We start from the raw sequence: 27,430 nt of genomic DNA, 5'->3' as shown, positions 1-27,430 counted from the left end.
AGTGGAATTGTTGGCCGCCATGCAGAATAGCACTGCCGGAAAATAATGGCATGGTCGAGAGATGGGAGGCTCGACTATCATTTGATTATAGATCTGGGTCGCCCTCAGTCATGAATTTGTCGATTGTCACTAAACTGAATGTCTTTAAAGCATTGTCTGTCAACAACTCGCGACTTGGGTTCGGAGATGAATGGCTTCACTACGAATCCGTCTCCCCCTTCAGCCTCCAGGGGCCACGGTCGATCGAGTTTGAAGAGTCGCTGCAAAAGGCCCCCCCAAACTTGAGACCAACTACCATACAGAACCAAGTTCCCCATCACCCATGGATTGATCTATTTCCATTGCCAAGAATGAGAGAAAATATCATTAGTGCGCAAGACATGTTTGATGAGGATCAGTTGTGCTGTGATCTCCTGACACTTGACTTTGGCATCGAGGAAGAATGCTCCAATGGAACAAACTGGAGTGAGACAGCACGAAGAAATACAAGCATCGAACAACGCCCTATCCTACTAATCTGGGGTGATCCGACCGACGCAAATATGTGGGAGGCTACAGAGGCATTTATACATAAATGGCACTGGATATTAGAAGGCTGCGATGAGATCATACGATCAACCAATTGCTGGCGAGGGAAACGTGGCGAAAAAAATGCTATCTTGTAATGGATGTAGTTGAAACCAGTTCATACGCCACGCAAATTTTACTCTTGTATTATCAACTGCTGATGTCTGCCCATCATGTGAGCTGACAAAGACAGTGAAAAGTTGGCTTTGTTTGAAGTAAAATCTCATCCAGCTTGTACTTGAGGAGACTTATCTCCACCTAAGTAACAATATCGTTAAGTTGGCTTGGTTGCAAGATGCTTCTGATTGGTTTATGCAATTGTCAGCTTGTTGCAGGCGACCTCTCATTGGAGAACCTCCGACTTGGCTCCAACGCCTCTGACCCACGTACGAGACCAGATATGTCGTTGTCAAGAGCAGCTCAGAGCCCAGGAGATAGGAGATTATAGAGGAAATCAAGCATAATTCCGAGAAATCTTTCGGATCTCGCTGTGTGATATTATCTTTTGTAAGGTATATATTCGTTGGGCTGAACGCTGGCGGGACATTGATCAGGTTCTCGATCACACTTGATTCATCATTCTAGGTAATACGAAAGTTATTTTATGTCAGACACCACTTGGAATGAGTATGAATTACAAGTTTGAAGGCTGGATTGCTCGTGATCCCTCCGCTGCGCAAGGAAACATGGTATGGGAAGTGTTTCAGCCAAAGCCATGGGAAGAAAGTGATATTGATATCAAGATCACACACTGCGGAGTCTGTGGCAGTGATGTGCATGTTCTCAGAAGTGGTTGGGTAAGTTCTCTATTGCGTTGCTCTCCTTTGTCGCACTTCCACCTGCGATGGCAAATCTAACAGGCGCTTTGTGCCCGTAGTATCCGACAATATATCCTTGTTGCGTGGGCCATGAGATCGTCGGCATTGCTATACGCGTGGGTACAGAGACAGATGGGCTCATCAAGGTTGGCGACCGTGTCGGAGTCGGCTGCCAAGCTGATGCATGTGGCTCTTGTGATGCTTGCAAGGCCGACATGCCTAACTATTGCGCTATGCCGACCTGGACATACAATAGCCTCCATCACAACGGCACTCCTGCAATGGGGGGATATGCTACATACCAACGATGTCCCGCAAAGTTCGTTGTTAAAATCCCCGATGAACTTGAGTCCGCTGACGCTGCCCCAATGCTGTGCGCTGGAGTGACGATTTATAGCGCACTGAAACAAAATCGTTGCGGACCTGGGAAAATAGTCGGGATCATCGGACTCGGCGGACTAGGCCACTTTGGAATCCTGATGGCCAAGGCTCTCGGTGCCGATAAAGTGATTGCAATCAGTCGAAAAGCAGACAAGGCCGCAGATGCTCTAAAGCTTGGGGCTGACGAGTATGCATCAACGGCTGAAGATACAGAATGGACCAAGAAATACTTTCGCAGCATGGATCTCATTATTAGCACGGTTTCGGATGCTAAGGTAAGTCTCCCAGTTACCATCCCTCTTGGCCAATGTATACTGAAAATAACCAAGGCGCCTTTAACCGAGTATCTGAATCTTGTTCGCTTCGATGGAACATTTTGCCAGATTGGAGCTCCCGATGGAGGGATCTTGAAGATCTCATACTATCCTCTGATGATAAATCGAATCAAATTTATTTCATCGATGATTGGCTCTCCTGACGAGATCGGGCAGATGTTACAATTAGCAGCTGACAAGAAAATGAAGCCTTGGGTTGAGGAACGGCCTATGAAAGAAGCAAATCGAGCTGTGCTGGACATTGAAGCTGGAAGGCCAAAATATAAATACGTATTGGTCAACGAACAATGATGAAGCAGACGCTCGCTGTTAAGGTATTATTGGCCATTATGTTGTTCCATTTCTAAACAATAGGTACTACAAGACGTGGTAATCCAGACACGTGTCTCATAGAGATTGAATCCTAAATGCTATTCCCTCGAATCTTGATGAAACGATGTTCTCACTAGGTCAACCCTTTTGACTATACCGCCCATGCCAAAAGACCCTCTGCTTTCGGGCTCACTGTCGCTCCCTTTCGTCGACGCCGCAATGATGTGTTGCTCGTCGCTCTTTCTATCCGTTGAGCTTTCGGGACCACTAATAGTACGAACTTGTTGGCTCTTAGCTGGTCCACGCCAGAATCCTGGGCTGGGTTCTGGAGCAGACACATTCGACAAATTGTATCCTCGGCCTTGACCATGTAGATGGTTGACATAATAAGATGTCCTTTTCCTGGTCGAGCCAAAGAGACGAGGAAACAAGTGCCCCAGAGGCTGTTTGAGCACAGGCAGGCAAGCAGTTATAATGCCGAGGTTGGCTTCGATAAGTGTCCACATCCCTCTTTCGATAAAGTTCCAGGTGATGTCTTCTTTGTTCTTCAGCGAGTTTTGAACAGAGGTGATACGAAGAATAGATGCGATGGTAGTACTACAAGAAGTTAGAGAACGGTAATGAACCTTGAAAAGATTGAGCGAAACGTAAAATCTGGTAAAGTGAGACTCACAAGCTACCCATGAGGAAGACGCTACATAGTAGCAGTCTGTCTCGGAGACTGAGTTTGAGTTTCATAATGGACGGCACAGGTAGCGCCAGGACCATAATATCTGTCAAAATATTCATCACGGCGTAGGCGATCCAGAATGCGTCCGAATCAATGCATTTAGAATCGACTGTCTTGTCCCACGCTCCAGCGATAGGCACGCATTGCCATATTGTAGCCCCGATTGCACCGATGCTCCAAGCCACTACCACTGCCATGACTGTATAAGCCGAGACGCGGAATCTCTTTGTGACAAAAATGCGAAGATAGAACAAGATTGCTGCTACCTTGTTAAGACACACGGTGACCTTGTATGGTGTTTGCGCAATAAAGAATAGTTTCAATGCTTTTCGAAGCTCCGCGGTCTCGAGGTCGGCTTTATGCATGCCGTAACCATTTTCTATAGCGAGTTGCATGGCTACGGAGACAACAATAGAGAAACCCTGAAGAAAAATGAGAGCAGATACGCTCATCTGTCAGTCATCCTCTTTTCATCCGAAGGGGTTCCAACAGAAGTCGGTGCCTGACACATGAACTCACCAATGAGAATGTAATTGCGAGGTCGTCCCAGCCGAGTTTGAAAAGCCAATATCGGCTCGCTAATCTGGCGATTACGAATAGGCCAGCCAAGATGATCATGACCAGGGATGTAATATAAAGTTTCCAACCTTGGTCTTCTGCCCCATCGGCGGGGAAGCCTATACCTCTATTACCCATGATCACGGACGCATCGGGGAGCAAGGGCCAAGAGATCAAAGCAAAGAAAGATAGAAGGACGAGGGACGATATCTTACAGAGAGTGGTAGTGGTTATTATGTACCGAGTTTTTCTACACAATATTCACCCCTTGTAGGGGGTGTGGAAATTTGAGCTTTTTGGATATGGGCTGTCTACTGGCTGTTGCCTCTTGGGACACCACATCGGTGCGACCATCCCGCTAGAGACCTGCAGATAGCGGAACTTCAGGAAAGGGGATCCTAGTGTAGACGTGTTGTCAAGCACCAACACAGAATAAAGAGCAGTGCCTGCAGAAGTACGAGAAGTGGGTGTGGGGATAGCTGTGAGACAATGCCCCAGCAAGGTAATTCATCTTGTAGATCTGCAGCGCTGTAAACTCTTGTGTGCTAAATCCGGCATACGCAGAGTACTATCGAGTAATGCACAGAAACAAAAGTCTGGGCTGCCCAAGAATCTTTGTGATTGAATCCCTCCGACTCCATGCGCCATGGCTCGATGGTTGCGGCACCCAGCAACATCTCTTGAGTTAGTCTGCTGCAAGCGCTAGTGCAGCAATATGCCAGGATGGGGTTGTTAGGCGGGCTCTCAATGTCCAACCTAGCCCAGCACTAAATGCGAAGTGAATTGGAAATGGCGTTCTGTATGGGCTGCTGTGCCGTTGATCAAATTTCGGGCTATTGCTACAACTGGAGCAGCCAAGGTCACTAGAACCTGGAATGTTAAGACGACACCACATAACGTTATGAGATCCCTCTTCCTTACGCAAGCCTATGGAGACTCTTCTCTAGCTTCTTCTCCATCAACCGACGATCCCTCAACCGCCAAGAGGACCTCGAGAGGACTTCGACAAAAACCAAAAACACCGATGTGCTGAATTATCTCTAGTCAATTGTTCCACCTCGCCAGGCCCCGACTCGCCTAAAAGACTTGCAATATGTAGCTGATTGGTGGGCCCCAGGTTTGTGTCTTGATCGCCAGCAACTACTCCACAAATCCATGGTCCCTGTGGTAATCAGATCTTGTTCCCTCGTCTCCATCCCATCCGAGGCATCAACCTAATGAAATTAGGATAGCTCCGTAGGTAGCCCTGTCTCGGTCAGCCACGGGTCAGGGTTTACTTTTACGTCTTTATAATGTCAATTGCCTAATTTCATTAACGCAGACTTTCTTGACCTTGACCATTTCGTCAAGGGACAGTTGATCAGACACAGAAGCAGCCACATCCGCTGATCGACATGCGGTCTTGGTTCTCACAGGTGATTGTCGCCGGGCTTGGTGCCACCTTGACTGTAGGTTCTCCATGCACTGGCTGTGACACATCAAAATACCTCACGGTGAACACATCCAATGGGCCGGTAACGGGCCACCTCGCGAACAATTCCAATTGTGTGGTTGAATACCTCGGCATTCCGTATGTGAAGCCTCCCGTGGGCGACTTGCGTTTTGCGCCGCCTGAGAGATTTGTTGCGACGGAGCCTTCTGAAGCTGCAAGTTTTGGATTCGACTGCCCGCTGTCGCCATCTAAGCAGGTCGATTATCCCGGCTTTACTCCGCAAGCACAGCGCATCATTTCCTACTTCGCATCTGGAGCAGCAACTCCCCAGAGTGAGGATTGCTTAACGCTCAATATTTGGTCCAAGGCGGCTAGCAGCTCCGACAAAGCGGCAAAGCCAGTTGTAGTTTTCTTCTACGGTGGACGTAAGTGATATGCACCATGCGATCCCCCAATTTCAGGCTGATACCTCTACTAGGTTTTACAATTGGCAATACCGATAGCCCGTTCTACAATGGCAAATATTTTGCGGCTGCACAAGACGTAGTTGTGGTTACAGTCAACTATCGCCTCAATATTTTCGGCTTCCCCGGTGCTCCTGGTCAAATACAAAACCTAGGCCTCCGTGATCAACGTGCTGCAGTCGAGTGGGTTCGCGACAACATCTCACGCTTCGGCGGCAACCCTTTCAAAATCACCATTGCTGGCCAGTCCTCTGGCGGTGTGTCGGTTGACTATTGGACTTATGCCTACCAACAAGACCCCATTGTCAATGGCATCATTGCTCCTTCAGGCAACGCATTCAGCTTTCCGGTCAATGCTGAAGACGTTCCGGAGAAGAACTGGAACACTGTCGTCACAGCTGTCAACTGCACCAATGCTACGGATGTTATGGCTTGCATGCGTCAGGTCGACTGGCAGTCGATAAAAACGGCTGCGGCCAGTGTGAAGCCAACATCCAGCACCAGTGTCCTTCGCTCAATTCCTGCTTTCTACCCTATTCCCGACGATGAGATCGTATATTCGGACTATGTTAATCGGACAGCCGCAGGCAGCTTCGCCAAAGTCCCTATATTCCTCGGACATAACAACAACGAGGATGGTTATTATCGCATTCCTGCTTACGGTAACGGTGTCATACCAACAGACGCCCAAGTAACGGCTTTCCTTCTCGAGTCATTCACCTGTCCTGTGTCCTATCAAGCTGAAGCTCGCCGTGTCCATGGTGTGCCGTCATATGCTTGGCGATATATGGCAGACTGGAACAACACCCGTCTGTACCCTACGAGCGGTGCATATCACGGCGTGGACCTACACATGATATTCGGCGCATCTGCCGATGTTAGTGGCTTGCCTACAGAGCCGGACCAACGCATCTTAACTGAGAAGATGCAGAAGGCGTGGTTCGCTTTCAGTGATGATCCCGTTTCAGGCTTGGGTAACCTTGGTTGGCCCGCATTTGATCCCGACACTGAGAGTTTGATCGTGCTAGGTGAGAACAATGAGCCTGAGGTGAAGTTCGTCAAGCCTTCCGAATACGATTCGCCATGCTCGACCATTACAATGGGGGCTCTGGGGACTTCTTCCGCGTAATAACCAGACCAAATACTACTTAATTAATCGGCTTTCATAGCAATATATACATTCTGAAAGATGTGCTCTCCGCAGATATCCGCGTACTTTTTCATTCGATGATAACCTGCTATTGATCCGTCGAACAACCTGAGATCACCAAGAAAGTCTTAGGACATTAACTCTTTGTTTTCATGCTGCCAAGTATGACATACAACGAGAGGGTTATACCTTGACCACGTTATCGGGATTGCTGAGGTCATCGATCTGTTGATCTGCCGCTTCATCGCCGCTATTTGAGAGGTTGTCTCATGTCACTGTCAACGACTTCACAGAGTTCTATCATATCAGTTGACTGAGCAACTAACAGAATAAGCACCACGGCCAACTTGTGTGCTCTTAAGAGAAGATTTGATTAGGCAGAACCGTGAAGCTAGCGTGTACTTTTTGATGTCAAGCAATTACATAAGAATGGCAACAGAACGAACGGGCTAGCACATGCAACTGCTTACGCCAACCCAATCAAATCGACTCTCAATATGCAAGTTCATGGTCACGCAGCATCTCTCGAATGACGAGATTTCATAGCAATCCAGAGCCTTCTCGAACACCATTCATTCAGGAGATGCCAGCCTCTCGCGACTGATCTCGTGGTGAGTATAAATCCGCTTGATGTTGAAGATGGACGAGTTTCTCTTTTCAGATTACCTGCGAAACAGTAGAAGTGAACCGGAACCAACAAGTTACTTGGAGTTATTGAACTATTCTCCATATGTAGGGCCATTCATCCTCATCACTCTGATTCTTGACAACCTTCAAAATGGCGTCGAGAACACGCGCTGATAACAGTCTTAAACATTTAAGGATCCGAAGCTTAGCGAAACCGAGCATTTTCACTTGAGCAATGACGATTTTCACAATTTCTTGACTCGGAAAGTTCGTTCCTCTATCGTCGTCCCGAACTCATAGGAAGGTAAGATGCAAAAGTCGCATCGTACTGACGCATAACTAGGGCACGTTTCTCAAAAAGCCAGAGAAAGGCAATGATTTCAAGGATGGCATTCGGCTAGTGTAAGTCGGGATCGAAGGGGCAACCGAGCTTTAAAGTATAACGCTTATCCATTGCAGGCTCCAGGCGAAGGTTCTAAAGCCCAACACTTTCGTACCGCAGGTGCTATCACTCAGCTCGAAGCATTATGAGTCGCTGGTGCGCGAGATGCATCTTCCGTTTCGCGCAATAGAGACTTCGAGCGTTGTTGGTCCCTTCTTCTGGTGGCAGCTCGACCCACACTCAGCGAAGCCGTGTATTCGTACGTTACTGCCGTGTTGCTAGGGTTGATGGCTAGATATAGGTTCTAATGAGTTTTAGAAGCTGTATTCCGCAAATCGGATGTGCAATGGAAAGGAACTGGCAGAGGTTTCGAATTGATTTTGTCCTATTGCACTGAAACACGAGTTACGTCAGGTTACGTCAAAGGGACCGAATCTGCCAAACTCGAGGTTGTCCTGGAGCAATTAAAGTCTTGTGCACGGCCAGCGTGCCATCCATTTCTACTACCAATCCTCGTTCTAGGTCGCGAGCTTTCCGCTGACAACGACATGATACAGCGAGATGCCCGAGAGGGAGTTCGCATCCTTGAGTCCGTTCTGAGTGATCGCTACCAAGTTGTGGAAGCACCAGGATATGTTTCAGAGAAGGACTTTGATATTGATACAGTCAGCCGTAAACTGGTGGAGTGGCAATGTAGAGTCATGGGTAAGCGACCTGAAGCTTGGCGTAAGGTTGTGGAAGGGTTGGAAAAGGCAATGACAGCGTTCTGGAACATATTACCACAGGAGAACAAGGTCCCCGAACTCCGAAGCCTACATGATACTCTGCAAAGCCGACTCGACTTTTACAAGGCGAAGCTTGAAGGGCTGGAGAGTTATTCTCATGTTACGATGGAGCGACTTAATGCACAGCGTGAGGTGGTATGTTGCTGCACCTGGTGTTCAATGGTGTTCGCGGATTGGAGCTAATCCAGTGCCAGATATCCAATATCTTCGATCAACGAGAGTCACGTTTGAACGCGGAAATTGCAGCACAGCAACATCGATTAGCGGATGCCAGCAAGCGTGACAGCACCTCGATGAAAACATTGTCACTGCTGGGAGCCGTTTTCCTCCCAGGCACATTTTTGTCATCAATGTTCAGCATGCCTTTTTTCAACTTTGACGCCGGTGAGCTTCTGATATTTTATCAAATGTACTCCTTGTTGATAAGCTAACTTCGGCAATTTGCAGACATGAATGGCCCCGTATCCAAGCGACTGTGGGTCTACTTCGTGGCAATGGTACCACTCACTGCATTAGTGGTCGGGACATGGTGGTTCTATGACAAACGTTCTAACAAGAATGAAGAAGAAGACCCGGAGGAAACGGATAAACGCATGAGGGAGTTGGATAATCGGGTGCTAGAAAGAATGCGGAGACGAACGGGCGTCAGAGTCCGAACAGGAGACTTTCAATCAGTAGCATAATGATGTATTGCGGATAGAATAATAAAAATTTCCTCCTTTGTTAGACTTGGTTCTATATTCTGATATAACTCGAATCGAAGAGACCCAAATTGTTGAAATCGCGCTGGATCACAGACTAGTGCAAGACGTGCATCGCCAATGTGATAATCCGCAAGTAATCCAACCTTAATCTTAGATATACATCAGCTTGAAAACCGTCCTCTTTGCGCCTGGCTGAGTATCATGAGCTCAGAGATCTCCCAAAACAACCTGGCTCTCATCGTCCACCATATTATAACTTTCGTCTTCTTCAACGATATACCAGTCCTTCACTGTCACATTACCCTTTAGTAACTTCGTCCATGTATGTTGCGCGCAACTCATCGGCTTCAAAATGTAGCATTTCTCCTTCGGTGGCTCTGGCGGCACGTTCGTGATATGTTTTGTATCATTCGGTCCCACGGTAACAAGATCATCCGTGACAGGGATGAAACCAGTGGCGATATCTCTATGAAAGGTCGATCTCATGAATATCTCGTAAGCAGCGGCAGGCTGATATGCCGGAACCTCGTGGCCAGCTTGAAACACTCTCGTAAAGCTGAAATTTCCGACCTGTCTTGTCATGCCACTTATTCCGTCAGGAGTGATCAAAGGTGCATAGCCCGCCCCAGCAAATTCATCCTTGCGGCTATAGGGGACGGCGAGACTGGCTGCCTCCCCACCCATCCAGTTGCAAATGTAATCTCGGTCACCATACATCATATGTACCTTGACGCCCGAGTCGAGCAAATAAGCTATCGCGTCAATGAACCCACCTCGAACAATGTCGTGATTGACGAAAAAGCTCGTGGCAACGGCGTTCGAATGGAATGAAAAGTTCACAGGGACACCTATGGCTTCAAGGACGTGTTCTTGGGTGAAATAACCAACTAAATCTGAATTAGTGATGTTAGGTCGGAGAAAAGCGAGTTGAGAACTCACACATATACGGCGGTGGGTACGGGTCTGCATAAGGATGTGCGATGTCATATGTGCCTGCGCGCCCTGCGTAGGTGTTGGCTCCCAACATCACACATTCTTCAGCACCGCCACACGCCTCGGTCAAGTTCCCAGTGTAATTCCCATTTTCTTGTTCCTTTAGTGCGGCTTGGCAACCTAACAGTAAGTCTTTACAACCGCCGGTCTCAAGCCACTTCTCTGTGAGTTCGTTGTATTCTGTCTCGTTGAGGCCTTGAATGCCATAGGTCTAACATGAATATCACCTGTTAGCTGGAGAATATTGAGAGTGATGTTGCTCTTGCCGTTTTCATGACGATTGAGAGGCTGCATCTTAGCGCAGGCGACAGTTCTTTCCGACCGGCCATAATGACAGTCTAACTTACATTATTGTATGCGAAGTCCAGATACGCCTGGCCCTGCTCAACAACATCTATTAATCCATTCACAATACCCAGAGCATTAAGATGCAGGTAATGCGCATCCTTCTCTTTTGAAGTCCCGTCACGAATCTTATCGTTCTGCTGCTGGAAGAATTTGAATATGCCCGGGCCGTAATGCCCACCATAGCTCTCAGCCCACAGACTAATGCCATTGTCTTCAGGCTTATAGTGAGGGAACTCGAAAAACCATGTTTGTGCGAAGTGCCATAGCGCGTGCGCCGCACTCGCAGTGCTATTCTGCGTCGATGATAGTTTCTGGCTGGCAAAAGTCCCCGGGTAAGACGTCAGGTTGGCGATAGGCGGGTTGTCTTCCGTAAAATTGGTTGGGACAGCGTGGAAAAACCCGCCGGCTTCGCTGTCACCCCCGTCACTGTCGCTGGCCGCTTGAAAAGTTCCATTGGTGGGAACATCATAGGAGAAGCCGACCTGGTTGGGCTGGTCTAGGAACAGCATGTTCACCTCGTTATTCCAGCTCCATGGGTTGAGATATGTGTCTTTGGAGTCAGATGTGACATAACACGGCCCAAGCTCCTCAAACGCGCCCATTAGCGAGGAGCCGCCAGGGCCGCCATTGAGCTGACGAAGTGATTAGTACTCATGATCACGGCATTGTGACAGTGGAGTTGATAAGCTACCCAAATTGACAATGGCGCATTTTCTGGCGCCTTTCTGGCCTCGAAAAACCAAAAGAAGCTATGCTGTCAATCCATATACAGGGGATCATGTGTGATGTTTATCGGCGTGCTTACGTGTTGATGGGGTAGTCTTGAGTTTCGCCACCTTTTCCGTCGTTCAGCGTTCCGGGGGGCAGGTGTACATATCCAGCATAGGACTTGACTCCCGGAGTTGTTTCGCAGAGTCCAGGCTAGTTGTGACTACTGAGCAAAGCTTGATCTAGCGCGGCTGGGTTGTTCGCCGGCTGCGTACCTCTTTGTATGATATGGTGACGTTCTCGTGGAACTTGGACCTCAGCACCGTAATGCCCTTTGGTTCCGGTGGGAACTGCGCTAGCGCAATGCCCGAGAGGCTGGCGAACAAGAATTGTTTGCGCAGCATCGCAATCAATGCCGGGTACTATTGTAGAAATTGCAATTGAAGAGGGAGGAAATACGCATCCCAAGATGATGATATTTGAAGTTAGAATTGATGTCTGCGATGGAGAAAGAAACCGAGCTGATGCCTAATGAGTCGGAGTTCGGCATGGAGAGCCTCTGAAGGAGTCTCACCCTGATTACGAAGTTACGTGCGCATTGTTGGAGCTCTGCAACAGTCCGCCACCTTCCTATCTCAGAGAGCTCGTTAGGCACGGGCCGAGCAGTACCGCGCCTGCGGCACAGCCAATCGCGCACGCAGAGGGTAGATGTTGGTTCGTCTAAAGGGATATCTTGAAAAACTATGTTGTGCTGGCTATTGGCTCAATTGGCATATGCTCTGTCCAATACTATTACCAGTCGTAAAAAATCACCGTTTCGTGTGCCCATGGCCGTATTACACGGAGCTGGAAGATGTAGGAATACTGAGCCTGTGGAAAAGATCGGGCGTCGCGCGTGCGCACGGACCTCGTTACACGTTCGCGATATCAACCTTGCAAGACTTGCACTCTCATCAACTATCGCTCGTCATGAGAGCCACCGTGAGCGGATCAGTATTCCGCATTTCGATTATCATGAGTCTGCTTTCATTAGATGAGCCTACAATTCCTGTACTGGGGTGTTCGGTAGATTTTCATTAGATTATTTGATTGAGCAGTCTTATCCTTCGACAAGAGGTACGCGACCTGTCAACCTGTCAAAGACCTCATCTCGTCACATCCGGCTCTTGCCTTTTCTCAACCTAGAGGGAATTTCCGTGGCCGCTTTCAGTGACGACCGCATTCTGACATGGTATGGTTATGCACCATGCTGGACAGATCACGTGTCTCCCGATTCATCTCACTTGAAGCAGCTGCAATTGCTGATACGTCTTCGGCCAATATCCGCCAAGCTGTCTGTAATAGGCAATTGCCTCACGGAATCGAGTCTCAGACAGCGTAGAAAGGCACCTGAAACGCGGAGACTCTCCCATCTCACTCTCAAATCACACGCCTATCTTTCTTAAATGGAATCTTCATAGTGACGATAACACTGGCGCGCTCACATGCATCGCAACATCTTTTTGATGCAAACATACTAAGCTTGTTCAGTACTGAAGTATCTAGCTACTCAGTTGAACTCTGGAAGGGCATCTTTTGGGTGCTGATCCCGCCCAGAAGTGACTGTCCTTGTCGAAGAGGACCAGTGGAGATCTCGCTTTACCTTTCTGAGTTTTGTATCAGACAATCCGGGGCATCTACAATGGCACAAGAGCAAGCTTCTGCAGAGCCACTTCAAAGCCGCGCTGTATTTGAAGTGAACAACTACCAAAGTTTCTCTCCTAACAGTCAAGGCCCTCGGATGATGGATGAGAACGAGATGAAACAGCCACGGAAGGACAAACCATTGTTCATGACTAAGAGTAAATATTATCCTTGTTTTGAAAGTTTTGTTATCGTACTAAGGTATCTGATGCCAGTCATCGCAGGGACTGAGATGGATGCAGATGGAGAAAGTGAATCCTCAGGAGGGAGAGCAACTCCCAAGTTCTTCAGAGTTCCGGCTGGAGAAAACATGACCAATGACAGAAGTGAGGATGGCACCGTCACCGATGAGTCTGAAATCTCGCACGATAACCAAGGAGCACGACAAGATGCCGAAAGCTCCGAAGATTCAGGCGATTCTACACAACGCCTAACAATGAAACGAGATTCCATACTTGAGGAGTTGATAGAAATTTCTATGATTCCTAGAAAGGAGTGGATAGCCAAACAAAAGGCTAAAAGAACCCGGGAGGACAAATACAGAACGTCAACGGGCCCACCTGCTCTCCGGATGGCCACACCAGATCGCCCCTACAACTCATTCGAAGGTGGCTGCAATATCTCACATCCGCTCCGCTTCTACTGATTTGACTGACTTGTACTACCTTGCCAGGCTTGACTAAAAAAGGCGGAATCTTCCCGGAAGGTTATAAGAAATGGACTGATCCAAACTATCCTTGGATTTGTCCCATTCGATCGTGCAGAAGAATATTTCACAACAGACATGCAATCAGCGGCCACATGAACGTCAGTTGAGTCTGGATCATGTATGCAACGAAGTGATACTCACTCTATGACAGAACAAACATTACGGCGAGTTTCTCAACGATAATGGGGATGGGACACTCTCGGTTGTAGGAACTGAGGAAGCTGCCAACGGAGAGAGATTACGAAGCTTGCCGATTGTGGTCTCTCGAAAAGCGCTCGACCCTAATGAGCCACCAATGGTTGAGCCAACACTTTCCAACTGGCATCGACACCAAACCACTCACGTACCACTCCCTCAGCTTCCATCACGGCGCAAGCTGCTGGATCACTCGGCAAATGCCATATACGGCGTGTTCAGCAATCGAGACAAGTCGCACGAAGCACCAAGCAGTCCTCAGGGTGACCCAGATGCGATGTGGAGATACGTACTGCCATTTTTGGTCAAACATAAAGGACAACCTCCAAAATTGAGCTGGGTCCCCGAACTCATTGGACTGCCACGCGTACGAGATTTAGTGTGGAATACTATATGGACCGATACGAACCCCTTCCTTGACAGTTTAGACAAAGACGTATCCGCGATGATTGTATACCTTACCGGAGAGGTGGCCTCGTCACCTTGCACAAGATGTGCGCAAGGGCGTGGGCCGTTTAAGGGCTGCACTCTGATCTCAAAAGCGGCGGCCGAAAATGCGAGAAATGCAATTACCGGCTGCGCCAACTGTCTCTACCACCAGTGCCAGACCTACTGCTCGCACAAAACCATCACAAAGGCTGCAGTGGCGAGTGTACCTAGTCCGTTTACGGTTACGCCTTCAAAGGGAACAAAGAAAAACGAAATGGTTATGTCGAGCTGGCTTCCAACCTTACCCTCAAGTCCTGACGAAACATCTCACAATTTTAGTTTCGCAGATTGGACCCCTGAAATGCGACGAAATGCACCGCGGCCGATATATGAACCGTCTGAGGTGCACGTGAAAGAAATGGCAAGCGAACAACGGTCTTACAAGATGCTACTAGGTGAGCATTTGGCGCTTCCTCATAAGCTGGCAATTACTAACAGCACATTTAGCTCCCAATGGAAACCTTGTCAGCACCAGCGGCGCAATTATCCCTGAAGGCTATGATCTTGACTATACGATTCCGAATCTCCCATGGATATGTCCGGTTCGTAATTGTAGATATGTGTTCAAAGGACGAACCGAATTAGGTTGTCATTTTGTCGTACGTTACCACACATATCTCATGAAAAAAACATGCTAATTTAAGGTAGAGGAGACATCGTGGAGAGCTATTTAACGATAACGAAGACGGGACTTTAACGCATGTAGCCTGCTATAAGACACCATTCCCTGACAAGGGAAGCTCTCTCTGTCCTTTTGTCGTCAGCAAAGGAGAACTTAGAGGAAATGACTCCATAGAAGAGCCACGCATTCCAGGATACGTGAAGCAAGGTGAAAGTTCGGTTGCGCCCAAGAATATGCAGAAACCAAAGCTTCGAGGAGCCCACTCTGTTAATAAGGCAGCACATCTGGGTCTCGTTCGGAACAATGCAAGCGGAAATGGCTACAGGGTGCGACCCATCCAACCTGATGAATTAACAAAGGCAGTCAAGGTCATTCCCCCCAGTCTCGACAGGCCTTCTCGAAAAAGAAGAAGGTTGAGCAGCAGTGACGTGGAACCAATCAATGGTGAGCGAGCCAGAGCTGAGACGGCGAGGGAGCTTGCTTGGGAAACGGCACCGGGCCGAGTACAAGAAGCAGCCGGGGATGAGCCCGACAGTGAGCAGAGTCATCATCATCAACATGACTGATTTAACTAACCAATCTATAGATATCGCATATTCCAAGACCTATCTCTCTGGTGGCGATACTGTTCAAATTCATACTGGCGTGTCTTTTCGCCTCCTCACAGTAAAGACAGGTCTGTCCTTCCGCTTTGATGTTGAATCTAGCAAGACACGTATTTGCTCTATTGCAGCAGGTGCCAAATTGTCTGTGAAACTTGACACGGAGAAGGAAGACTTCGTCATCTCGACAAACGGAATATTCAAAATCAAGTCTGGCATTATGTGTGAAGTACATAATTGCGGCGACGACGATATTGTTTTACACGTGACGAGTCTTTCCATAGACTACTATTAGCATGGCTGCAAACTTGCTAGACAAACACAAGAGTTTTTATTAAAGAACGCATGGTGGTTCTCTCGTCATTATTCACACCTTTCTAAGGCCTTAGAACACCTGAAGTCCACCAAAAATGAAGAACAGCTGCTAATAGCTCTTAAGTTCTTAGCTTGTAGAACTAGAGAGTACGGAAAATCACGGCTGAAATCACTGTCACACCGAGAATTCGTGGAACAAGCCTTTGCCTATCGTATCGATGAATATGATTCCTGGAAAATTAATTTGTGCTATGATCTCGTGAAATATTTAAGAGGTGCCGAAACTGTGGTAGGCTGGCAATGGCAGTACTCTGCACACAAGTTCCTGGCGACCTAATATCCGTCGGCTATATAACCTCTACAGGGGAAGCTGCTAAGAAATGTCATGCGGTAAACGCAAAACGCGGGGAGATTTGCGGGGAAAGGCCGAAGTGCTTAGCTGCTAGCTCGGGGTAATGTTGACTCCTGATCAACGTGCGATGGAACCTGCCACCGAGCCCGTCAACTCTTTACAAAGATGGGCGGAGCGTGCTTACTTGGCTCGTAAACGGCATGTTAGTTGATCTTTGCCTTCTTAGGTCTGACCAAAAAGCTGTGAACTAAGGTTACTAGTTATTCTTATATTTATAAGATAGAGCGCTTAGTTTGTAACACTACCTATAGACAGTCTGAAACCTGAAATCAAATTTTATCCATTTTCAATCAGAGTAGCTCACAATGAAGCTCCGATCTCTAGTTCCAGTTTTGTTGAACGAATTAGTCCGATATGTAGCAGCAGCCAGTCAAGCCTCGTCTGTCCTCTATTACACCTCACCAGCAGACAGAGACTTTTATTCGGGCCTACCTATAGGAAATGGTCGTTTAGGCGCTACTATTCATGGATATACGGACCAAGAGCTCATTCGGCTGAACGAAGAATCCATTTGGAGTGGTGGGCCACGCGACAGAGTGAACCCCGACGCGTTACCGAATTTGGCGACCCTTCGTGAGCAACTATCCACTGGCCAGCTCAGTGAAGCTGATGACAACTGGATCGCCAACTTCACTGGGGTCCCGTCGGACATGCGAGCATATCAACCAGCTGGAGAATTGCGCATTGATTTCCCCCATCCCTTCAACGCTACATCTGCTTACAATCGCACACTCGACATCTCCAACGGCATATATGTACTTTCATACGACTATGGTGGTGTAACATACACTCGTGAGGCATTTGCCAATGCTCCATCGAACGTTTTAGGATTCAGATTTACAGCGAGCAAGGTTGGCGCACTCACTTTTGACCTAGGGTTGACTCGTGATCAGAATGTCACAACCTTATCGACTGATGCAAAAGCTCGTACTATTGCGTTATCTGGAACTGGTTCAGTCGATGATTACTTCAAGTTCGCTTCAAAAGTGCAAGTTGTCTTCCCGGCAGGATTCGGTCATATATGCGCAAACAAGACTGCTCTCAAAATCAGCGGCGCCACTGAGGCATGGATCTTCTATGACGCCGAGACGTCTTACCGATATCCAGATGGATCGTGGAAGAGCGTCGTGGACTCAAGAATTGAAGCTGCCGTAAACTCTGGCTACAATACTTTGCAATCAGAAGCTGTCGCTGATTACAAGCAATATTATGACCGAACGGCTGTTGACTTTGGTACATCCGGTGAAACGGGGCAACTGGATGTGGCCACTCGCATTCAGACTTGGCAGAAGGGCAACAATATTACAGATGATCCAGAGCTTCTGACTCTGGCTTTTAATATGGGAAAATATCTTCTTATTCAATCATCGCGCCCAGGTACACTGCCAGCCAACCTGCAAGGCGTATGGAATAGAGACTTCGTACCGCCCTGGGACAGCAAATTCACCCTGAATATCAACTTGGAGATGAACTACTGGCTGGCTCAGCCTCTAAACTTGCCAGAGATTAGTGAGCCAGTTTATGATATGCTTAATAATATACGGATCACAGGCGCGAAAGTTGCGAAGGAGATGTACGATGCTAAAGGATACACCTGCCACCACAACACAGATATCACGTCCGACTGCGTTCCATTTCATGCTAGTTCCATTTTCAGTCCTTTTCCACTTGGTGGTGCGTGGTTGTCTTTCGAAGCGATTGAGTATTGGAGGTTTACGGGTAACGACGCCTTTGCGAAAGATGCAGCACTGCCTATCCTAAAGGACTCGATCGAATTCTTCTATACGTATGTGGTAGAGAGAGATGGCTACTATGTCACTTCTCCCGGATGCTCGCCCGAAAACTCATACATCATACCAGAGAACATGTCCGTGGCTGGTAGCACAACTGGTCTTGATGCTGGGGTTATGGTAGACCGCAGTATCATGTGGGAGGTTCTGACTGGCTTCCTGGACATGTCTTCGGCTCTGGGTCTCACAGATGGAGTAGCTGAAGCGGAGATGTTCCGGTCGAAGATCCAGGGTGTCGCTGTTGGCTCTACGGGCCGGCTGCTGGAATGGTCGCAAGAATTTGAGGAGAATGAACCAGGGCACCGCCATTTCTCGCCCCTCGTGTGTGTACACCCAGGCACCTGGGTATCGCCGCTCAAGAATAAGACTGCGTCTGATGCCGCATACAAGTTGCTACGGTGGCGTATGGAGAATGGTAGCGGGGGCACATCATGGAGCGTCGTATGGGCAAGTGTGTTACATGCCCGCTTATTCGACGGAGCGAATGCATTGGTGAATGCAATCACTTATGTAGGAAGGTGGGTTTGGCCCAGTATGATGAGCAGAAACGGCGGCTACTTTCAAATCGATGGAAACTCTGGTATTACCAGTGCCCTCATTGAAATGCTAGTACAAAGTCATGCTGGCGTTCTCCATTTGGGACCAGCATTACCTAAGACCGGGCTCACGTCAGGGAATTTGAAGGGATTTGTAGCACGGGGTGGTTTTCTTGTGGACATGACCTGGAAAGACGGGATGGTAACAGAAGCTATCATCACCTCCTCCCAAGGGAAGCCATTGCTTGTTCGTGTTCAAGATGGGAGGCCTTTTTACCTTGCTGGTGTGGCGGAAACTACGTCTATTGAAACAGCTGTGGATGAGAGATATACTGTTACGTTTTGAGGGCCAGGATATGTTTGATTATGTTCGACGCTCTTAATAAGCAAATTAAATGGTTATGGTGATGCATTTATGTTTTTAAATCATGGCAAGCAATGCCGCGTTTGAATGAGCGAGCGATCTAGGTGATCAAAATTGAACTACTTGTAAGAAAGAAGCGAAGATTAGACTGATTAGTGTAGGAACATTTTAGGTGCGAGCCTCTTCAAATATTGTAATCGGCAACACGCGACGTGTTTTCACCCGAACTCAAGTTCCTAGAAACAAATCATCTGACCAGAACCAATTTCCTGGGTCATCGTCGCCTAGCAGCGTTTCGCTGAGCTCTAGTGACCAGCAGTCCACAGCCGCGTACTGTACTTCGTTCTCTGAAGAGCCAGACACCTCAGTATCACTATGTAATGAACTCTCGCCAGTTGCAATGATACTAACCCACTTCTCTATACGACTCTTTCTAGCCCTAATCTTTCTTGCTATTAGATCTAGAAGATCATTGCTCCATTTTATCCCTAGGGCGACACCAATCTCTTCCTTAGCGGCAACAAAGCGCGCCGCAAGAGACTCTAGAGCCCCGATCATCAAACCTTGAGATATACTTTCAGGCGAGTAAGTAGGGATGGTTTGAGCAGCAATGACACTCATGTTCAGTCGATCTGACCCACCAGAAGCAATGGTGGGCTGGCTACGTGCAAGTAGCAGTAGCCTAGCCCGGCGGACGAGTATTGCAACGGCGAATATCAAGTGACCATAGCCCGGCTGCGGCATGTAAAAGTAATAGCAAACAGGTATATTTAGCCAAGTTTCGAGCCAAGATTGGAATTCGGTAGTAGCGGTATGATAATTGTTCAGGCTTTCATAGTCGGCAGATGGAGTAGACATGGGGTGAATAGACGATGGCGTGCTCGCATAGGCCATCAAGGACTCGTAGACGCGTATTCTGACAGTACTATAATGACTAGATAACAGGTCTTGTTCTCGTGTCAGCGCTTGTACACATTTATTGTGCGATGTAGGTGTCTGACAATTGCCTTTAAGTTTCTGAGGAACCGAAGCTTCGAGTTGTTGCATTTCTGCTCGAAGCTGAGACAAGTGATCCGTGCTAAACGAATCTTGTAGGCTTGGTCTTAACGATTCGTCAACGAGTTGATCTCTATGATTGAATTGAAACACTCTTTCCGTCAGATGCTGAACTCGCACCAGTTGCACCAATAGCTCGTCTGTTTCATATTCCGCTGCAGTCATTAATTCCTCAAGACACAAGCTGATGTGTTTTGTAAATCTTGGAGAATGGAGTTTGTTGAAAGCTAAAGCCGCACTGTGAGAGCAATTACTTCAGTGTCCTATATTACAGGCAGGGACACAAACTTAGAGCTGATATACCAAACACCAACCACAGCCCTTCTCTCATCATTTGTCATTCTTTTTAATTCTTCGGGATCCATTGCAACTGATCGGAAATCGTCGTGTGGCCGGGAGCGCCGGTCCATATCCATATCTTCGATCATACTTCTTGCTAGGTGTGCAAGATTGTTGAACTGGCCATGGGCAAGACAGAAATAATGGTAATAGCCTAGAAAGATCAGAATTCCTTGGAGGAGGTCTAATGACCGCTCTGAGCCCATGATCACGGCTTCGGAAATATGTCGCATCACGGTGTAGCTCTGTTTCCACATTGACTGTCGATGTTGTAGAGAGGCAACCATCTTGATTACCTTGAGAAGAAACGGTCGAGTCTCTTCCAACTGCTTGAGAGTTGTACTGGCTGGGATAACGACGAAGGGGAATTGAGGACTCAGTTGAGTCTGGTAAATCGACAAGAGCTTTTCATTTTGCTCTATGGGACCATCATCTTTTGACTCCTGTACGACCTGGCATGTACATGTTGGGCGTGCAAAAGCATTGAAACCGGGCAGAGATGCGTTTGCTTTAGCGTCGTTTTCATGAACCTGGCTGTGTTCTCGTCTTGATAGTTTGACTGGACTTGTGGGTGTGACGCAGCGGCTTGTTGTATTCTTTGTGATGTTGTCCTCCGAGTTTGTCTGTATGAAAGAAACCACGAGATCATCTAGAGGCAGTTTTTGATATGGTGTTGTCCTGTTTAGGGTACATTTTCATCAGATGATTTATGACACGTGGGAGAGATCGACCACTTACTGAAGCTTGGATTGCCTCTTCTTTCTTGGCTTGGAGACCTGTTCGGTACAGCACTTCTGCAAATCTTGGCATCTACTCGAGAGATAGCTTGATCAGTGAATCAGTAATAAAATGAGTCTGCCAGATCTTCCCCCACAGGAGACCTCAACGGCAGATTGCCAGGCTCACCTGCTGCATTTGGTGTCGGGTTTACCGGCAAAACGAATGCACCTTGCTTTAGCCCTTGCACAAGGAAAACATGCCGTTCCCCATCTAGCACTCCGAGAAGCCGATCGCAAATCTGACATAGTTGTAATTCTTGTTGAGTTGTTGACGATGTGAACGGAAAGCACGGGAATTTCGATAAGCCTTCTCAAAATTCCGACCACGTGATCAACTTCCCGTTCAACGGAGAATTCGGAGACTTTAGATAAGTCGCTAAGAATGATAATCCTCTAAGAAGACGCCGATGAATTATATATCTATCGCCAGTGGAGCGGTCTCTCTCTGATTCTGGATTGTATTTCATCATTTCAACACCTTCTTAATATAAGCATTACCTTCTCCCAAGACCTTTCTTGATACAATTTTTTGCACTTTCCTGAACCGTATCGAACCAATAACAGCAAGCTTAAACCAGCATAATTCCTAAAATGACAACAAATCCAGATGAACATTTCAAATACTATCATTACAGACCCTCTCTAGCCGCTGCTTGTTTGTTCGCAATTCTCTTCGGACTGTCAACTGGGTGGCATTTGCTTTTAATCGCAAAGCGGAGGACCTGGTACTTCACTCCATTGCTCATAGGCGGTATTTGTATGTGCCACACCTACTTGACCACTGTTCTATGACCGCCATACGACGTGCTAATTCTAATTCATATAGTTGAAATAGTCGGGTATGCAACTCGTAGCGTTTCCAACAAGCAAGCTCCGAACTTGACTCTTGCTCCATTCGTCATCCAGTCACTTCTTTTGCTCGTGGCCCCAGCACTACTTGCAGCCAGCATCTACATGATCTTAGGTCGTATTATTATCAGTGTGAATGGAGAAAAATACAGCTTGGTCAAAACTAGATGGTTGACAACAATCTTTGTGACGAGTGACGTCCTCTCCTTTCTCATACAACTTGGTGGTATGTATTAGTCTTGCAAGACATCTTTTTCTGACACTATGAACTTGTATTGATTGTTTTTGAGAACTCTAACATAATATAGGAGGTGGACTGATGGCCAGCAGTAATGGTGCAACATCGAGGCTAGGATCCCATATCATTCTCGGAGGCTTGCTACTTCAAATCGTTATTTTCGGGTTCTTCATCGCTGTCTCTGCACTTTTCCATCATCGATTGTCCGCTAAGCCAAGTAGTCAATCCAAGCTTGTGCTTCTGCCATGGAAAGAGCATATGCGAACAATCTATATATCAAGCGGGCTTATAATGGTCCGGTCCATTGTACGGGTGGCAGAGTTTATCGAAGGGTTCCAAGGGCAAATCATGCGACATGAGGCGTACCTCTACATCTTTGATGCACTACCGATGGTAGCAGTAATGGCAGTGTACAACATTTGGTATCCCTCGATGTTTTCGAGAAAGGTTGAAAAGGCGAGGATGGAGGGCGAACAATCGGACTTGGATGTTGACCTGGCGACAAATTTGAGAGGTGTTGGTGATGATCGAGGCTCAAGAGGTTTTTGAAAGGAAGGAAATTTGTGTAGTAAGAGGAATAGGGGCTGCCACTTGATGCCCTCCCGTAGCCGCTAGCTTGCCACTGGTAATGCATTAGCGCCTACCTACCTAAGGACCTAGAAGCTCTAGCGAGAACAACACCATTAAAATTGCATTGATCACTATCGCCTCCCAGTTTGTCTCTTCACATTACCTAGGTAAGGCGTCATGTCCCATCCGACCTTCGCGACGCCGCTACCACAATCCTCTCGTTCCGAAGTTTTGGAATGGCGCTTTCCAAAGCCATACAGTCACTATGTCCTTACCGGCAAATCGCGCGCAGCCTGGCACACGTCCTTCGTGATCCCGCAGCTCAATCTACTACTCGATGCCGGCCTGTGCGTCAACAAGCTACGGCCCAAGCACATCTTCCTCACGCATGGCCACAGCGACCATACCTTGCTGTCGCCTGCTTTTGTCAAGCGTGATGATCCGCCAGATATCTACTGTCCACAAGAGATGCGGACAGCATTGGATAACTTTATACACGCCAAAACGATATTGAATCTAGGCGGGGTCATTGATGTCGATGATGAGATAGCACACTCAGATGACTCACAAAAAAGCGATGACTCTGCGCCTGGCCTCTTAGACACTCATTCCACTCACGGCGTGAAGCATAGCGACATAGTCTCCCTTCGGCGGGTCAAAGACATCCAAGCCTTGGTTTTCAATTGTGACCACACAGTACCATGTGTCGGGTACGTTTTCACATCGACGACGTACCGATTAAAACCAGATTATGGCTCGATACCGGGGCAAGAGCTGAAAAAGCTCCGCCAATCCGGTGTTGAAATCACGGCTCCGCATACGACTCCCATATTCGCTTTCCTCGGCGATACAACAGCGGCAACATTAGCATCTGATCCGATATGGCTTCAGGAGGGAATTCCTGTGGTCATAACCGAGTGCAGTTTCCTGTATGAGGAGCACAAGGACCAGGCTGTCAAAACTAAGCATACCTACTGGGCTGATCTCGAAAAGGTTGTTAGAAGATGGCCAAAGACTACCTTTGTAGTGATGCACTTCAGTTTAAGATACAGTGACGAGGAGATACGGCGGTTCTTCACCGACATGCCAGATCCACCGACGAACATTGTCATTTGGGTGGATGGTGAAGGAGACGGGTTTGGGTTGAAATGATGGTGCACCAGCCTAAATGTACACCATGACGGCTGGAGGTGTTTGGCGCCGCTAAGTTTTGGCAGGGCTTTTCTCCATCTGTCACATTGCTTGCTTATTGGCCTGTGAGCGCCAAATCGTGGGGGGCAGGGCTGTCTCACACAGCAGCTCGGCTCAGCCACTCGCTGCTTTAACTCACCAGTGGCATTATAGGCAGTGGCCGTCAAATTTTCAAACAATGCAGGGGATAAAGGAGCTGTATATGTAGATGCTAAATGCTAAATGAACTCAACCGAGGACCAGGAAAAGTCCTATTCTAGCTGTAGCGTCTGGCGATTATGGGTTAAATTTTGAGAGCTGTTGTTAGTGAGAACTTCCGCTTGGAAAGTACCCGAAAGGGCGGTATTTCGCTACCGCGCACTCTTATTCCACCTTGACGACACGATAACAAATTAAACGGAGCCCCGTTCATGACCATCTAAGTTCTAGTCATGAGATAGATAGAAGTTATCTCCTCGGCGAAGTCATTCTGGTGGAGAAGGTGCCTGTATTTGCGTGTACCTGCATCGGACATAGTTTTCTAACCCAGATCGAGTACATCCACAAAGACCAATAGTATGTGTGATAGGACCAAATTTCGTAGTTAAGTCTTTCTCTGTAACTGAGCTACCCACCCGAGCGATGTCCGCCAACCAGAAGCGGTCAAGACGTTGATGTGAATCCTGACAACCGGGGTGGGTACCTTGTTCAGCCAGGACGGTGTCAATGGGGAACAATTGCCATCACTTAGGTCTTCCACCAGGGCTATTAATGAATTGTGATACTATATAGATGATGCTCGCGTTTGGTCGGTTCCGTGAATATGTGAGAGAGGCTTCGATATCCTATCTGAAACACGTCCCGCCAGCATCAAGTATGCCTATAACCAACTCGTTGATACTGTCCTATTAGCCTCCCAGCGGAGTAGCTAGGGCCCTTTGTGCATTTCAAGAGGACAAATGACACATTTCATATTTTCATAATCATATCTAGAGGCTAGAGACGTACCTATCATGGAAACCGCCGATTCTCCTATCGAGATACCCCTAACGTACATGTTGCCGAACAACGACTTGGAGAGACTAAAGACCGAAATCACGGGTGTTTCGACAGTCGTCTATGGACACTAGTCCGAGAAACCAGGATCTTCCATTCCCTCTGCGAAGCCATTAGCACAGTCTCTAGAGCCCACCGACAATGATATTGTATCGAACATCGAACTGCCAGCTGATCTTCATTCATTGGAAAAGGCTGACGCTCAAGATGGGGGGTTGCTGAGGATATAGAGAACTATCCAAAGCGATTGAAATTAGCTATCATCATCATTGGATGAGAACTGGCTGTTCTTTGTGTTGCGTTGAATAACACCATCTTTGCAGCGGCGATCCCTCGAATCACTGATAACTTTCATGCACTCAACGACGTGGGCTGGTATGGCTCTGCCTATCTGCTGACACTCTCCGCTTTTCAGCTCTTCTTCGGCCGCTTGTACAGCATTCTTAACATCAAATAGACATTCTTGCTCGCTCTATTTATCTTTGAACTCAGTTCTTTGATCTGTGGTGTGGCTCTAGCTTAAAGCAGCACCATTTAAGGCATGCAAGTGACAAAAAGAAATTGCTCTAGTCAGCCTCAGGCGTTCGCTCTCTGGAGGAACCCCGCGTCGCTCTCTTCAGGCCTCCAGTTCCGAGACTTCACCTATTTAGAGCCTCGCCTCCGTCTACTTCCATAGTCTCCTCTGAACCACACAAAAGTAAGAAAAGCCTCAAATTTCCAGACATTTACGGTGATAATGAATCATCTAGGGGAGCTTGTCTTCCAACCACAGTTCAAAGACACGATTAGTGTTGCTTCGAATTGTTGTCGGAACTCTTCCTTGACTTCGATTCTCGAAGTAAGTGACAGCCAGCAAGTAGGTGAGAAATGACCTCATGCCGAATGTCGCATGTAAATAGCTAAGCCAGGGAGATTGGTCGCCGCATTTGGACCCCGAGTCACTCGAGAAATGGCTAAAAGGACGAAAAGCCCATCCCAAGACCACGCGGCTTAAAGTTTTGTATGCTGCTCATCCTGATTCTTGTTTCTTCGATTCTCATCTAACTTCTCTATCCAGTTTCATAAGTGGTCGCCGAAGTCGGCAAAGTTTTCACGTTCATGTTGATCCGACAGTATTGACTCTTCTTCGTGACGAATCGGGTCTATCTGAGAAGTTCATATCAAACGTCTACGAAACAGAGGATTGGACAAGGCTAGCGTTTGGATCAACTTTGCGGAAAGATAGTGACAGAAAATTGGAATCTCTTGGTAGTAAATACTCCTAACTCGGTTGATATTCATGATCATTAACAAAGAGATAGCAATTCATTACGGCTTCTGGACTTGGGACGAGCCCGACTCGGCTCACTCCTTCGTTCAATCTCGGACTGACCTTTCCACAACGACTTACTTCTGCGTTAACTTCCCCCCACGAATGATCAACTACATAGTAGAGGCTGTCAAGAGCAACATAACAAGTGCAAGCAAACTGTTCTACACCGATGTCTTGGTTGCCGATGAATTACTCAACAGCTACCGCCGTGCCATCTCAGAAAGAAACACCAAGCTCATTAGTATTGAGAAAGAGACCGATCAGTCGCCTATCGGTGAACAGACCAAACGTTTACACGATCTATCTGTCAATTGGCATACGATCTGCAAAGATCTTTTAGATCTCGAAGAGCATTTATGCAATCTCAAAGAATTGTATCGTATGCTCATTCCGGGGCGGGAAAGCTTGGAGGGCTGTGATCAGCCACTGGAGCAACTCAACTCCACTTGTCAATTTTACAAACGATGGGCTATGACATATCGAGATAGGACACAAAGCAGGATAAACCTCGTATGGTCAATCTTAGAAGGAAATTAGTCAGAAAACTGATATCTCATAGCTACATCATCTTGCTGCCCAGCATGACAATCATGTCAACCAGCACATATCGAATGTGACCACACTAGTGGCACTACAGAGTCAGAGAGATAGCACATCTATGTTCACACTAGCTGTCGTCACAATGATTTTTCTTCCCCCAACATTTGTCGCAGTACGTCGTCTCTACTTGCTGACTTGTGCTTCCTACGACTAACCTGAACCTACTCAGGGTGTCTTCAGTACACCGTTTTTTGAAGCCGGTTCGAGTTTCATGAGCGTCTCGCACAAAGTATGGGTCATGCCAGCCGTCGCCGTGCCTCTGACGGTTATTGTCCTTGCAGTTTGGCTGCTCTGGTTTAGGAGGAGGATACGACGGAACAAAGCTGCAATTCTCAAAACGCAAGGTTCAAGCAGTCCTTTACGTCTGATGGAGGATGGTCCACCATTTGTGGAGCACATCGAGATGTCATCTTCTCGGTGTTAGGCTGCGATGATCGAGCGATTGCTACC

The 27,430-nt window shown here is 47.6% G+C and overlaps 2 protein-coding genes across 2 annotated transcripts; one reads left to right on the top strand and one right to left on the bottom strand.

The window, feature by feature from the left end:
• Nucleotides 1-5,095: 5,095 nt before the first annotated feature.
• On the top strand, nt 5,096-6,726 carry UCRPA7_7108 (putative gut esterase 1 protein; the record flags this gene model as incomplete). Its single annotated transcript, XM_007919644.1, has 3 exons — nt 5,096-5,558; nt 5,612-6,571; nt 6,626-6,726. The coding sequence occupies 3 exons, from the start codon at nt 5,096-5,098 to the stop codon at nt 6,724-6,726; spliced, it is 1,524 nt and encodes a 507-aa protein (XP_007917835.1).
• A 3,850-nt stretch (nt 6,727-10,576) lies between these two features.
• UCRPA7_7107 (putative lysosomal protective protein) lies at nt 10,577-11,698 on the bottom strand (the record flags this gene model as incomplete). The annotated part of the gene is made up of 2 exons (XM_007919642.1): nt 10,577-11,218; nt 11,570-11,698. 2 exons carry the CDS (start codon nt 11,696-11,698, stop codon nt 10,577-10,579), a joined length of 771 nt encoding a protein of 256 aa, XP_007917833.1.
• Nucleotides 11,699-27,430: the final 15,732 nt, after the last annotated feature.

The sequence above is a fragment of the Phaeoacremonium minimum genome (genome assembly GCF_000392275.1).
Source record: "Phaeoacremonium minimum UCRPA7 unplaced genomic scaffold PA7_03_scaffold_497, whole genome shotgun sequence".
Classification (NCBI taxonomy): Eukaryota; Fungi; Ascomycota; class Sordariomycetes; order Togniniales; family Togniniaceae; genus Phaeoacremonium; species Phaeoacremonium minimum.
This window is presented reverse-complemented; position numbering and strand designations above follow the sequence as displayed.